The 15416-nt window shown below is 36.3% G+C and overlaps 1 protein-coding gene across 2 annotated transcripts in view; it reads left to right on the top strand.

The window, feature by feature from the left end:
* The first annotated feature begins 454 nt into the window (after positions 1-454).
* Positions 455-15416, top strand: part of ARMC3 (armadillo repeat containing 3) — a 55219-nt gene continuing 40257 nt past the window's right edge. For both annotated transcript variants that reach the window (XM_026064966.1, XM_026064965.1), the window contains exons 1-5: positions 455-502; positions 9889-10006; positions 12796-12921; positions 14680-14748; positions 15078-15253. In XM_026064966.1, the coding sequence (XP_025920751.1) occupies positions 455-502; positions 9889-10006; positions 12796-12921; positions 14680-14748; positions 15078-15253 (537 nt within the window). The remainder of the gene's footprint in view (positions 503-9888; positions 10007-12795; positions 12922-14679; positions 14749-15077; positions 15254-15416) is intronic.

Below are 15416 nucleotides of genomic sequence, written 5' to 3'. Positions count from 1 at the left end.
ACAGGGAGGCTGTAAAAAGTTGTCCTAGCTGAGGACCRAAATACCCTAACAGGACCTTTGTATTCATGTCTGATTTATACATGCAAATAAAACTAACTTATAGAAATACATGTCCGATATATTTTTACAACATTATAGCTTGAGCCTGTGATGTCTTACATCCTTCTTTTTAGAAATTTATTTTGTCGGTAGATGTATTTTACCAATTGTGTTCAAGTGTTAGGAAGTTTGTTTTGTGGCACAAATGAAGCCTTACTGTTTAAAAAGGAACAACTTTCTGCAAAGAAATTGTTATGCCAAAGAATTTGTCAAATTTGTCTAGACTGATTGGATGGGTCAAACAAATGAGAAAGTCTGTCTTACAAGCTTTCCTAAATCACCGGTAAGCTGATTCCTAAAACACAGAATGGAGTTTGTTTGTCTACTTTTATATTTTTGTTTGTTTGTTTTTAGAATGGGTAAAAAAGTAAAGAAGGAAGTAGAGTCTCCACCCAAGGATGTGGTAAGTTAATAAACTTCTATGTGCTATAAAATAAACATTACACAATTATAGGCCCAGCTCTACCATCCTTACATAGTTCCTTACTCCACTAGCTTACCCACATAATTCTAAAAATGTCTTTTAAAGATGATTCTGTTTCTGCTTTTTTTGGACAGCATGCAAACCAGAGTGACTGGGCATGTATAGTTCTTTGTGGAGATTGTTGTCTTTGGCAGGCTTTGCAAGTAGTAATGTATGAAACAATCCAGGCTTCTTTTTATTGGGAGAACAGTATTAGCCTTTCACTTGTAAAAATCAAAGGAGAGAAAGGAGAAACATGAAAAAAATAAGAGACGAGATGCATCTGCAGAGTTTTTTACTGAATGCAAAGTTTTACAAATATTTAAAATGACAACACTATGTATTTTGGATCTTTTGCAAAGATACAAATTCACTAGCAGCAGTTCAAGTTCTTCCAGTATCATTGGGAGTTCCACAGTGAGAAGTAGTGGAGCTGAAGCCAACTACAGAATAATGGTGGTATATGACTCTAGAGGTTGAAGGTCTAGGACTAATTTATACGTACTTTTTGAGAGTTTCTGCAAAGCCATGAGGTAGAGGGAGRCCCAAATAATGGTAGCAATTCAAAATATAGACATTTTAAGAGTCTAATTGCTTTATTCAGGAAGAAGTAGAGGAAATAAGCCTGAAACATTGAACAGAGTGTAATATGAATTCTTCACCAGATGATGACTAAGTTGATGAGGAAGCAGGATCTTAACCAGCCTATCAAAAGTCAGTCATTCCGGTTCAACTCCATATCCAAAGTCATGACATCACTGAGGCTTAGCAGTTGATATCTGTTCTTGCCCAACTGTTCTGTGGAAAGATGAGTATTAAAAATGTAAGTTATAAGCTGTAGTCACCAATGAATCCTCATGAAAGGAGACTTGAGATAAAACTGTTAAAGAAACATGAGAGGGTAAATCAAAACATGCCTTTTCTGCATGGAATGACCTAAAAAACAAGGAGGAAACACAAAGAAGTTGTCTGTGCATAAGACTCCATAAAACAGACCTGAAGAATTAAAACAAAGTATCTTTGCAGCCTAAGAAAAAAATTGAAAGGTATGATAGTACCAAAAATTGATAGGTATGATAGAATTAAGACATAGAGATGAGCTAACCCCCTCCACAGTAATAAAAAGAGACCATTTCAGTAAATATCTAGAAAGTCAGTAGAAGCAGAACCACAGTTTCTAGATCCAAAAGATGCCATCAGATTTTCTGGAGAAAAGTATGGTACCGCGTACTAACTACTACAATAATCTGTGAATAATGTTATAAAAGATATTTAACAACTGGAAAAATTAAACAAACTTGCAAAAGTGGTCAATAGAACCATTAAAAAATAAAGAATTGGAAAGAGTGAAGTCCAGATGGCATCTGCAGTTTTTGGCTTAAATACTTAACATTATTGTGCTTCAGACTAGCACATTCCCTCTAGTAGTCCTATCAGGAGAAAACAACTGAATGTTGCATAGCAAAACTATTAAATATGAAAATAGATTATTGATTAGCTGTAACTAGCAACCAAACAGATATTCTAGCCATTTGAATATTGTTATCAGTGATCTTGTAAAATCAGATTTCAGACCTCTAAATTTGGCTTGGCTATTTCAGATGGCAGAAAATGCAGACAAAATACAAGCTATATTAGCTATTATCTTCTGATTAATAAACTGTTTATGAAAACTGTCAAGTCCAAGAAAAGAAGCCTCGAGATAATGTGGACAGACTGTAAGAGGGCCTTTGTGCATGTAGAATGCACTGAGAATATATGGTACTGCAGATGACCACTGATTTTTACAGATTTCTAGAAACAGGTGTAAAACCTGTTCTCAGCCTAGCCACTGTTTATATGTATCAGAGAGTATTTCTGAGGACTCTGTTGTCCCTGCCTTTCATAATTTCTCTTTTACTATTATCTTTTCTTCTGAGGACTGGACTTCTYCAGGAAAAATACTGCTTTCAGCTTGCTTCTTTGTATGGATAACCTTAAACTATATTTCAGACAGATAAAATATGGTAGCTTTGACATAGATTATAGGAACTTTTCATATGATATCTTCATTAAGTTTGGTCTAGAAGTTTTTACTATTTGTCCATCAATTAGGGCATAGATATAAAAGTAGAAGTCTAAGCTCACCACTAGAGAAAGTACTGAGGCATTAGCCCTGAAAGAAGACTATAAATATCTGAATATTTTTGAAAATGGCTTCATTCACAACACTGATGTTAAAAAGGAAGCTATGCTGGAATACAGGAAGTGGTGCTGTCAACTCCTGAAATTCAGTCTCCACAGAAACACCTTCTTTTGGTCAATTAATACCTAAATGTTAATTTGACTTGAGTTTAGTAAGGCTTTTGATACTATCTCCTGTAACATTCTCATAGACAAACTGGTGAAGTATGGGCTAGGTAAATGGACTAGCTTTCAGGAAGACTGAAAACTGGCTGAACTGCCAGGCTGAAAGGGTTATGATCGGTAGCATGAATTCCAGCTGGAGGCCAGTCACTAATGGTGACCCCAGGGGCCAATGCTGTTTATACTCTTCATTAATTATGTGGATGATGGGACAGAGTGCACCTTGAGCAAGTTTGCAGTCATTACAAAACTGGGAGGAGTGGTTAATACACCAGATGGTTATTCTGCCATTTAGAGAGACCTCGACAGATGGGAGAAATGGACTGAGAGGAATCTCATGAAGTTCAACAAAGTCCTGCATCTGGAGAGGAATAATCCTATGGCCCGGTGCAGGCTGGGGGCTGACCAGCTGCAAAAAGCTTTGTAGAAAAGTACTTGGGGGTGCTGGTGGACAACAAATTGAACATGAGCCAACAATGTGCCCTTACAGCAAAGATGACCAACAGCCTCCTGGGCTGCATTAGGAAGAGCACTGCCAGCAGGTCAAGGGACCTGATCCTTTCCCTCTACTCAGCACTGGTGAGTACTGTGGAGTATTGTGTCCAGTTCTGGGCTCCCCAGTACGAGACAGACATGGACATTCTGGAGCAGGTCCAGTGAAGGGCCATGAAGATGATTAAGGGATTGGAGCATCTGTCATAGGAAGAGAGGCTGAGAGAGCTGGAACTGTTCAGCTTGGAGAAGAGAAGACTCAGGGGGATCTTATCCATGTGTATGAATACCTGATGGGAGGTGTAAAGAAGATGGAGTCAGACTCTTCTCAGTGATATCCAGTGAAAAAACAACAGGCAAAGGGTACAAATGGAAATACAGGAATTATGTTTAAAACAAGAAAAAAGCTTTTTTACTGTGAGGCTGGTTGAACACTGGAACAGGTTGTCCAGAGAGGTTGTGGAGCCTGCATCCTCGAAGATATTCAAAACCAGACTAGGAATGGTCCTGAGCAATGTGCTCTAGCTGACTGTGCTTTGAGCAGGACGGTTGAACTAGCTGATCTCCAGAGGTGCCTTCCAACCTCAACTATTCTGTGATACTCTGGGATATCTCAGAAACTGAAACAATTAGCGTGACTAGGAAGTGGCTTCTAAACTATGGCACATACACCCAGGTATGTTAACGGTATTTTTCTAGGTAAAGGAAGAGGGATTGAAGAATATCAAAGATATTACTGCTTGTAAGTGGTCTATGAAAAGTACAAGCATAAAGCAGATGTGTAATCAGTCAGTTTAAAAAATACTTCAAAAGGATATTTAAAAAAAAGCCAACATATATAAACAATAGAATAGCGGGAGGCTATTAGAACTGAAGACATTCTTCAGAAAGTGGATTCTGAATCTAAATGAGAAAAAGAGTGCTAAAATAAATTAAAAGTAAAACCACAATGATGCAAAATATTTTGCAAGAGACCTAATGAAGATATCATAACTACTACTAAAGCTTTTTCAAAATCGCTAGATGCAAGAAGCTTCGCAGAATGAAACTTTCTGCTAATCTAGGTGTAATATGAAGATTACAGCCATAAAAGAAAAGCAAAATGAATTATTTTTGTGCCAAAAGAAGAAGCTATGTAACAAATCACTAAAACAAATGTAAATAAATTTCCCAAATGTGAATTAATAGTATTTGCCTAGATATTGTTCTAACTGTAAAATAATTAAAATATGAAATTGCAGTACTGTTACTTATGGTATTTAATATGTATCCTTTGTACTAGAGGAATGGAGGGTAGAAAATAATTTTATTTTTAAAAAGAAATATCTGCGTAATTACAGGACAGATAGTTTGTCTTCTACACTGGTTTAATTTGTAGAAATGATTAAAAAACTTAAATATGTATGTGAGTAGATACAGTAATAGTGGGGCAGAATCAACATTACTTGTGTAGAGAAAAATCTTACCTTAAAAATCTATTCAAATTGTTTAGAGAAGTCAGTGAGCAAGAGGATRATGGCGATCTGGTTGGTACTGTTATTTAGATTTTTCAGGTCTTTAAACCAGACTCTTCATTCACATAAATGCTGACAGGTAAAGAGAAAGTCCTCTTATGGCTATAATATCTGGTTGTAAAATAGAAAGCAAAGGTTAGAAAACAAATTAGAATTCAGTTTATGTAATGGAGAGAGATTATCAGTGGAATGTCATGGGGACTTTTTCTGAAACCTGTGTCATCCAGCCTATGAGAATTAATGGGCTATCTTCATGAAAGTGTCAGTCAGTCAGCAGTCAAAAAAATGAATACATTTCAAATTATTAACAAAAAAATAAAAGGCAAAACACTGTACCACTAACAATTCCATTAGACACTCATATGTTGAATGCCATCAACAGTGGTGATTCCTGCATCTCAAAAAGGATAAWGTTGAACTGGAAAAGTGCTAAGACAGACAACAAGAATAATCAAAGAGTATCTTTTGTACTGSGAAAGATCAAATAGAGTAGGATTCTTCATCCCCAAAAGGAAATGACTGTGAAAAGGAATATGATAGAAGCCTAGAAAATTATGCATGTACAGAGAAGGCAAACAGGTATCATTTATTTCACTTTCTCACAGTGAAAGAACTTTGGGGAGGAGGGGAACAAATAGAGTTATCAGGTGATAAATTAATACAAAGAAAAGGCACTACTATTTACTTAAGACATTGTTAAACTGTGATACTTGTGCCTCAGAATATTAAAGATAGCTAAAGTACAGATGTCTTCAAAAATTATTTACCTAATTAACTGGCGAAAAAATTCTCTTGGCCTTTTTTAACACAGAGATAAAACCTCTAGCTTACCAGGTCTCTAAGTTGCAGACTGCTGGAGTTTGGGAGGGAATGTAAGCAAAGTTTAATAGTCTGCTGCACACACCAGTTACTGGCCTTTGTCAGAGACGGGATGCTGGGCTAGATGGACCTTTAGTCTGACTGAAAACATTTTATATTACCTTCGATTTAGCGTTTCAAATGAATGGGTTGATGGAAGCCAAAAAAGTAGATACTCAGCAGATTCCAACAGCCTCAAAGTCAAATGCACACAAAAATCATGGTCAGAGACATATAGGAGTTTTGAATTATAGCATTTTTTCATTTATTTTATTTTTCTTAATACAAACTAAGTGTTGGGAATGTTATTGCTCATTAAACCAGATAGATTTCTGTGTTTATTTCAAGGTCATGTGTGACTTCAAGATTATTATTGTAGCACTTAATCTGGCCTATATGTACCATAGGGGAAAGTCTACATTTTGGAGCAAATCTTGATAACAAAACAATGAACCCTAGCTATGCTGGCATTATGATAAGGAAATGTTACATCCAGTTCTGTGATATTTTTGACTGAAAATATTACTTCCCAGCAAATCAATGCCCTGCTCAGGCCTCTTAATTTTTAAACTTATGTTCATTTCAGTGACTCTTCTTATTATGTTTTAAGTCAAAAATACTGCTAATAGGAAGCTGACCATTAAATATTTCAGACAGTAGCAGTGAATCTGATGTCTATATAAATGAGTAGAGACTAGATCAATTCACTCTGCTCATGCTCCAACCTGTGATAAAGCTTAGGAATTGTCAGTGAATTGTGTTTTATACAATTACTTGTGAGTAGTAGAGAGGCAAAGGAAATGGAGCAACATAATAGTGTCTTTGGTATTTAATCAATATAAATAAATTACTGAGACTGAAAACTCTTATTTCATATTTCATTTCTTATTAAACTTTATCTGAGGGCAATCCTTTTGTTTAATTTATTTTTCTCTGAAGGACTAACAGCATTTACTAAAAATTACAATTTCATCCCAAAACCATGCATTTGGCCAGACTCAGCCGTGCTGTTGGCAGTGGAGTTTCTGCAGGGTTGGATTTGACTCTGCCTCTTTAACTATAAATCACCTTTCATTCAAGGCCTAATGTAATTAAAATGTCTGCAATAGGTTTTGACATCTATTAGGAATCCATTTTGAATTTCGGTAGAGAAAATGTAGATTGTAATTTATTCTTTTATTATTTATATTCTTACTTTATAGCAGAATGTGTTATTAATGGAGGCTCACAATCAGTATGGGTGGAGAACATCTTCAGGGCTGGGTGGAGGAAGGACGTTTGAGGTGTGGTAAGAATTCTGCTCTGCTGCAGCCACCTTTGGGAATGCTCAGATGGCAGCCTCAGCATGTGAGGTGCTGTACCAGAGGTGCCCTTGAGGAGCAGCTGCAAGGGAGCAAAGGATTGTATTTAGGAAAAAAGTTTTCCTTTTGCTAGAATAAAAAGTGCCCTGACAAGCTCATACTCAATACCTGCGTAAAGATTTTTGACAATATAGCTGCATTGGTCTTAGAGAAGTAATCTGTGTTCAGCCGAGCTGCAGAACACCTTACAACAGACATAATTATGGTGTCAAAGTAGTATGATTTCTATTGCCTCCTTAGGTTGTTTTCCTATATTGGAACAAAGTGCATTTTCATAGGTTTAACTATATCCACATTAGGTGCAAAACTGCAGATACAGTGTACCCATACTGATAAAGCAGTCACAGTTTAAACATAGTTCTAGTGTTCTCTACTAATCAAAAAGCTAAATGCAACAAAAATATTTCTAGATATGGGRGTACACTCTTCCCCTCTTGTGCTGGAGAGCAGATCTACCTAGTCACAAAGGAAGTTGTATGCTGGCTGCAGCCTATAAAGAATTGTCAGAAGTGATTTCCTTTTCTCCTTGCCAAAATCTGTTTTCCCCACTTGCTGTGACCCATGTGCTAAAAGTTCTCAATTTGCAAAATATTTGGAAAATAGCATGTGTACATCTGGGTTTGGTTAGTGACTCTGTCACATCTGTTTAGTATTCATGTAATACTAATGATAATTTAAATTTGCAGTATATAGGGCTCTGAACTTGTTACCTGAAGGGTCATGAACATTTTACAAGCTGAAATTTAAATACATTTTTTGCATAATGTCATGTCATATCTCTTACTTCTATCTACCATTGCCTCCAAGGGACTGATCCAGTAATAGGCTAGAGTGGACTGGGATACTTTTTTTCCCAGAGAAACATTATGTCTCTGCTTACATCATAGCACTTATATGGAGGATCTTCTTCTGTCCCTGCAAGGTACAGAAGAAGTGTGAATGTGACAAAAGGAACTTTCAATCATATCTTAGTAATTCTTGCATACTCCTCTCCTATGGATAGGATGAACCAACAAAAAGGGCTTTTGCTGTGGTAAGCTGTAAGTACAGGCTGTGACCTGAGTTTTCTGCCTCCTTATGATCTGAAGAGAGGACTCCCATAAAGGATTCCAGCATTGTAGGCCCATCACTAGGATGTAAATTGGACCACTGTGCCACTATTTGGTTTGATTCTTGTTGCCAAGTTGTTATTGAGCAAAACGACCTGTGGTGTGATAAGCTGCTTATAGTTTCTTTACAAACAAGCTTTGTTCCACAACTTGTCSCATGTCTCCTACTTGTCACAGCAAGCATCAAGTTGGAAAGGGTCTTCAGGTTTTTTTTTGAAGGCAGGGAAACCAATTAGTCACATTAGCTAGGCAACCTTTTAACTATCACAGAAACTGATCTTGCAGACTCTAATTTGTGTGAAATGCCTCATGGAAGATAATGAAATTACTTTGATTTGAGAACCCATCAAAAATGCACATTGAGAAGACTGGGCATTAACATCATATTTTGCCTTATTTTTGAACAAGTTCAGGAGGAGAAAAAGCTTCCTGTTTCTTCATTTTCTTTCCAGCACACTCATAACTTTGATGAAGATTTGCTCCAAATAATTTCCTTGATTGACAAGAGACATATGTAAATCTCCATGCCCTTGTTGTTCAGCAACACATGTCTCTGATGTAGCTATTAGAAGGTTTTAAAATGAAGTAAAACAAATAATAGATATTTTAAGGTATACACAGTATTAATATATATTGTAACAGCAATGCAAATTATTTTAATATACTATCTTAAATGGTTAATCTGCTGTATTTTGAAGATAAATACATTGATATTGAGAGACTGTGTATGACTCCAGTATTTTAGTAGCTCCTGTATGTAACACACGTACTTTGTGGCCATTGAGTGTGACAAGAGTGGGACAGAAGAGAGTTTTCATATATAAAAATTGTATTTTAAACCCAAATAAGATTAAAACTTTTTTATGGGTAAAATTTTCATAAATTCTTGAGTCTTACTAAAGAACAAAAGGCTTTTTTAAAAGAGTGCCCTTTCTCAAAATATCTGAGTCCCAAAGAGTCTATTAAGAGGGTCAAAGCAGCTGGATTTCCTGGAAGATTTCTTTCTGTATGAGAGAGGTCAGAAATGGAAATGAACASTTTGTATCACTTCCAGCTGACTGAGCTGGGATCGTATCATCAAAATGTTTCAGCTAGTACAGGATCATGGTAAGCTAGTGTTTGACAAATGAACTGAGTTGAAGAAGGCACAGGAAAGGTCACTGTATATTTTTTTGAAACTATCACAAAATAGTAATGACACTGAAGAACCACATCCTTTTTCTCATGCAGCATCTAAGTTCATAGGTTCTGTGCACGGCTGCTTGTCAGAAATGTTTTTCCACAGGTTGTTCCGTGTTTGGTTCTGATGCCTCAGGATGCTTCTCTTTCATATGTAGCAGCATTTCATAGTCTCTTGCCTTCACAGCGCCCTACATGTACAGGAAATTACCAAGGTTTCCCCAAATTTTCATACAAGATGAAATCATGATTCAGTTTTGAAGTCAATTATTCTTTCTTGTTTTTCAGCAACACCTCAAATTGTTGTTAAAAATTTGAATTTCTCTAGGTATATAGAAACCYGTGATAACATTTCTAATTCACTGTAGATCTCAAACTATTTTTTTTTAATGAAATGTGAGAGTCTACTGAGCCTTACAGTGTGCTGTGGTATAAACTCAGACTGTTCTTTCCTTTTTCGTTTGTAGTTTGATCCTTTATTAATTGAAAGCAAAACAGCAGCAACAGTTGTGCTAATGCTTAGTTCTCCTGAAGAGGAAGTTTTGGCCAAAGCATGTGATGCCATATATAAATTTGCATCAAAAGGTTAGTCTTTTTTTGGTAAGCTTTTCTCTGCCTTGCTTACATTTTGATAGTTGTTCAGAATTTTTTAGTTTATTAGTGCTAACATCTTTGTTTAATGTCAAAGGTTTCTTTCAAGGTTTTGGGGGTTTTCTGAAATATCTGTCGCACCTATAGTTGCAGTTATAAAGAAGTCCTGTGATTTACATGAAGTAAATATTTAATGCTTGGTTTTACAATTGTATAGATGTTCTCTTTTTAATGGAGCTTTGTTTAAATACAATCTAGATCTGTTTTGCCATTAGCAACACACTAGCATCTTGGATAAGATTCTAATTTTTATGTTAAACTTTGAAATTCTTGTACTAGTAAATAGTTGAAAATGGAAAAATAGTTATTTCAAGGTTCTTGTATTTTGATAGGTTGTGTATTGTGAATGAAAATTACTTTTTAGTCTGTTTATGTTAGTTTTTCATTTTTCTCTGTGTCAGTACTTCTGTGATATATAATTTACCAGTGATCTGTCAGCCTCCATTATCTAGCTTATTTCTGCATGTATTGAAAATCTAACAAGTCTCTAAGATACAAATCCTCTAAGGTCCCTGTATGAATTACGTATAATTAAGCATCATGTTCTGGGTGCCCATTAGACAACTGTTTAACAAAGGCTCAAAATTGTGAAGCACCTAATTTCCTAAGCTGTATCCTACTCATTCCACACCACCCACTCCAGTCAAACTGGCATACACTAGTAGCATTCTTGGTATAATTCATCTATTTTTGTATTAATTGCCATTTAATTTATGTTCCCTTAAAAGATTATGGTTTTGTATGCTGATTATTGTGCTGATAGTAATTATCAGCACTGCTGAAGTTATGAGAGAAAAGCTGGAGGCTTTGACAGTTGTCTAGGGATCATTTGGGTTCTGAAAAATGTTTAAGTTCAGCTTAAAAAGGCAAGTTTGGCTGAGGACATGCAAACAATTTGTGAATATGTGAAGAGAGAACTTGAAATGTTGGGAGACAGCTATGAATCGCCTGCTATAAACTCTTTTCTGGCTCCTCCCCTAGTGTCCACAGTAACATATGGAACACAATAAGATGACAGACATTTTATTTTGCTGTTTCTACTAAATGAATACTCCTTTAAATTATTAATGTAGGTATTCTTGTAATCTTCCAGAAGACTAGACTATAACTTTTTGCAGTACTGTGCAAGGGAAGGGGTTGTTTTCACATCAAAATTAATTCATGGATATTGCTAGTAATTTAAGTCCCACTCCTCAATAAAAAGTTGTTCTTGTCTTTTAATTGACTGGGTTTTAGCCTGAGAATGAGCATAGTTCTCTGGTTTCTTCTCACATTGCTTCCTTGTACCCTGAAAGGGTAGGGAGCTTTTCCCACTGTTCACTAGAGGATAAATTATAAGGTTGGTGTGGGAACAAAGGAAATAAGCAGGTTTTGGCTTTTGTTTCATGGGGTGGGTTTTTTTTTTTGAGTGAGAAGAAACAGAAGGCTCTAATCATGCAAAACACTCCTGTTTATTGCTTACCCAGAGCATATTCAGCTACKAAGTTGTCCATTCTCGGGTGGTAGAAAACTCGGGTTTTAATGATCCAAATCTTGGAAATTGCTTCAGTTGAGGGGTAGTGCAGATCCATAGAATGAATTATCTGTTTTATTTTTCAGGAAAATAAAATAGGCAGGTAAGAAAAGAGGAAAATAAAATGAGGTTCTTTATAGTAGCATTCACCTCTACTTCCCCAAATAGGAAACTATCCTTTGTACTACTCCTGCAGTCTTCAGTTAATGAGGTGGGTGTCCAACAGACAGAAGCATCCTTTTATTATACAAATGTGAATTAATCCTAGAGCACTGTTCCTGTGCTACATCGCAAGGAAATTTTAGCAGGTGATGGTGTTTTTAAAGACTATCTATTATACACATTAAGAAGGGCATATTTTAATTTGAATAGTCARCTCTAGTACTGGAATTTTTGGCTTTTGAGTGCTTGACTTTTCTCTCATTAATGTTTCTTAAAGTAATTATTTTCATCATATGTATCTGAAATATCCAGGTTGAGGTGAGCTCTCTTGTAACTGGTAGATTTTTAAAGACACGTCCAGAGATGGATTAAAGGAATCAATGACCTTAGATACCTGATGGTGCTGAGCCAAACTATAACCTTCCTCACAGCTTGTGATGGTTCTTCCTTACCATCACAAGGTAAGGACAGGTTCTTCCTGACTCCTGTTCAAATCTGTCAAAAGGTCACCCCTGGAGATCTCTTGTGTTATAGTATGACCCATCTAGTTATTATCCCACTGAAATGCCCAGCTTTCTGAGCAATTGTTTTGGATTATCTGTAAATTCAGTTAATAGCAGGCATCACTGCATCTATTAGAGGTAGTCCATGTTGTCAGGTAGCAGCAAGGGCAGGCTGCCCTACAGAGAAAGGGGACCCAGGAGCCAAGGATGACAGCAAGGTCAGCATGGGGCAGTGAACATCCTGGCAAGGGCAAGGCGAGGAAAACAGGTCTGCTGATGGTACCCAGGCTTGGCCAACAGTCCACTGATTGCCAAGCAAGTCCGTCGTAATGAGGCAGGTCTCAGGTCAAGCCAGAAAGTCCAGTCCATGGGGCAGGGGCAGGGTCTGGATCAATGAGGACATGATCAGGCCTGGCACCAAAGGCGAGGGCTTCTTTGATTCTGTAGTCCAATAAAAGATTGGTAACTACTGGTAACTTTGTTACATGAGAGCTGTTGGCTTGTTGTTGCATTTATACCAGACTTTTAACCTAATTACTGTTCAGGTGATGAAAACAAAGTGACACTTCTTGGTCTTGGAGCAGTGGAACCTCTATATAAACTCATTTCACATGAAGATCCAATTGTACGCAGAAATGCTGTTATGGTATTTGGGATCATGGCTTCTAATCGTAAGAGTCTCCATTTCTTAATATTTTTCAATGTGTAAGAGTGTAAATGTTAAAGGAATAGGTGGCCCATGTGAAAAATTCCTGTATTAACTGCCCAAAACACAGGAACAAGTTTGTGAGGTCTGCTGATTTTGAAAAAAAATTACAGGAGAAGTGAATTTCCCTCCAACCCTTATTTTTGATATGACAGGGCCAAATTGAAACAGTTTATTTCTGGAATTCTGTCTGTCTGGAAAAGCCTGACTATATAAATGGACATAGCACATTCTCGTCTTTTACAAAAGTTGGAAGAAAAGGAAAAAAAAGTATTTATCATCTACAGAAAATGCTGTGGTTAAATATCAGTTGTTACTGAAGGCATATATTGCAGATGCTGTATAGCTGCAGTGATAAGGGAGAAAAGATGAGTTAGATTTAAAGTAACTAACTCAGGTATTGATAGCAATCTAAGTACTGAAATATCCAGCACTGGCATGCATATTTGCTCAGCTTCTTTGGCAGGTCAGTGCTGATGTAGATGTTTTATCAGTATCCAAGCTAGTGAAATTCAGCCTGTCTTGAGCATCTCTTGGAGACATTGCATTCGCAGCAGTGTAGTGTATCTAGTGTAGCCATAACATTATTAGATGATTCAACCACAGTATATGCAGATTTTCCTGTACCTTTTTATAAGGTGAGAATGTATTACATACATGCTAGGTGAGTGAGAGTGCCAAATGGTGAAGCTGGTGTGTAGATGTACCTGGAGATGATGAAGAAATAAGGAAGATAAGCTTGAGTTTCAGTGGCTGTTACTTTTACGTTGCTTTATAAAGTTACACCTAGCTAATAACATCTTATTTTGGTAGATAATCTGCCCAACTGTTTTCCATGGTGATGTCCTAAGTCCTATTTAAGTCTTTTTCACCAACTGCTGCCTGCTTTTCTTGTTGCATGTGCCCTTTACCCTACCTTCAGCTTGACACTAGTGTACAATTATTCCCTTCAGACCTTGGCATCCTCTGCTACTGCACAAATATGGGTCTGAATGATTCCAGATCTTCCATGTATGTTCACAACTTTATTTTTTCTCCCTTTAAAAATATATTCACTTCATACCTTTTCTCTTGCATGTTAACACTCTGATGTGTTGACAGTAACAACACAGCCCTTAAGATYACATGAAATCTGTCACAAAAAGTGTATTTCATTTTTTCTATCCAGTTATCATATTTTTGCTAGTTTGCTATTGACAACAATAAAAATGCTTTCTGAAAGTCGTTACTGAGGTTTCAATACGACTAATATAATTTATGTTTTCAATTTGCAATGTGGGCTGTGTTAGCAGAAAATTAGAAAATGATGGCTTTAAAATTAAATAATGGAAGGATTGTTTTTAGTTCAATAAAAAGTCTTAATACCTACAAATAATCTTAATTATTGGGGCATGACTTTTTTTGACAACTAAAACTGTGCAATATTTAATAAGAACTAACTAGATGCAGGTATTCTGAATGAAGTTTTAATGAAGGATTGGGGAATTTTCTATATATCAAACAGCATAGAATATGTTGTCTGGTGCTTGAGAATCTCCTGCATATGTTTTCTGAGCCCATTACGATCTTGCTGTAACTTGAACTGTGTGTCACTCCCAGTCAGATCTTTTTCTTGCTCAGGGAGTAAACCTAAGCACCTTTCATTTGGAGCAGAAGACCTGTTTCTTTACTCAGTTCAGCTAGCCAAACAAAAGACCTCATATTTGTGTTTATTTCATTGTAGATGATGTAAGGAAATTATTGAGAGAAATGGATGTCACAAATTCACTTATATCACGGCTGGCACCGGAAGGTAACTTGTAGTATTCCTTTCTTGTATAAGAATACTGTCAGAAATAATTTACTATTGCCATTTGATCGGACAATTTAATAAAATCTTCCTTATAACTTATGATTTGCCATAATACATATTAAATAGGTAATTGCTTTTATAGGCACAGCTCAGCTATTCAGTGAGTAGTATTTTATGTTGGACAGATGGAACAACATGTTTATGGAAAAGTAAGGTATGATTAACGCTAATGTTTATTGACTTTAAATAATACTTTAAAGTACCATATTAGTGAACATATACTGTGTTGAATAAAACTTAATTAAAATATTTGTTTCTTTTCCCCATAGAAGACGTAGTCATCCATGAATTTGCTACTCTATGTCTAGCACATATGGCTGCTGAATATACTAGTAAACTACAAATGTTTGAGCAAGGCGGACTAGAACCACTTATCAGACTACTAGGTAGCCCTGATCCTGATGTTAACAAGAATTCAGTTGAATGTATCTATCTCCTGGTGCAGGTAAAGGCTTTTTTTTTTTTTTTTTAATTACAGAGGCAGATAAGCTCTCTCCCCTCATGCCCTGTAGGGTTAATCATTTAAAAATATTTCATTCTTTTACTGTCCTGTGTACATGAATGTATTTGAAATCCCTATACCCAAATCTTTGATTGTCACATGAATA

Source organism: Apteryx rowi, unplaced genomic scaffold, assembly GCF_003343035.1.
Source record: "Apteryx rowi isolate R43461 unplaced genomic scaffold, aptRow1 scaffold_222, whole genome shotgun sequence".
NCBI lineage: Eukaryota > Metazoa > Chordata > Aves > Apterygiformes > Apterygidae > Apteryx > Apteryx rowi.
This window is presented reverse-complemented; position numbering and strand designations above follow the sequence as displayed.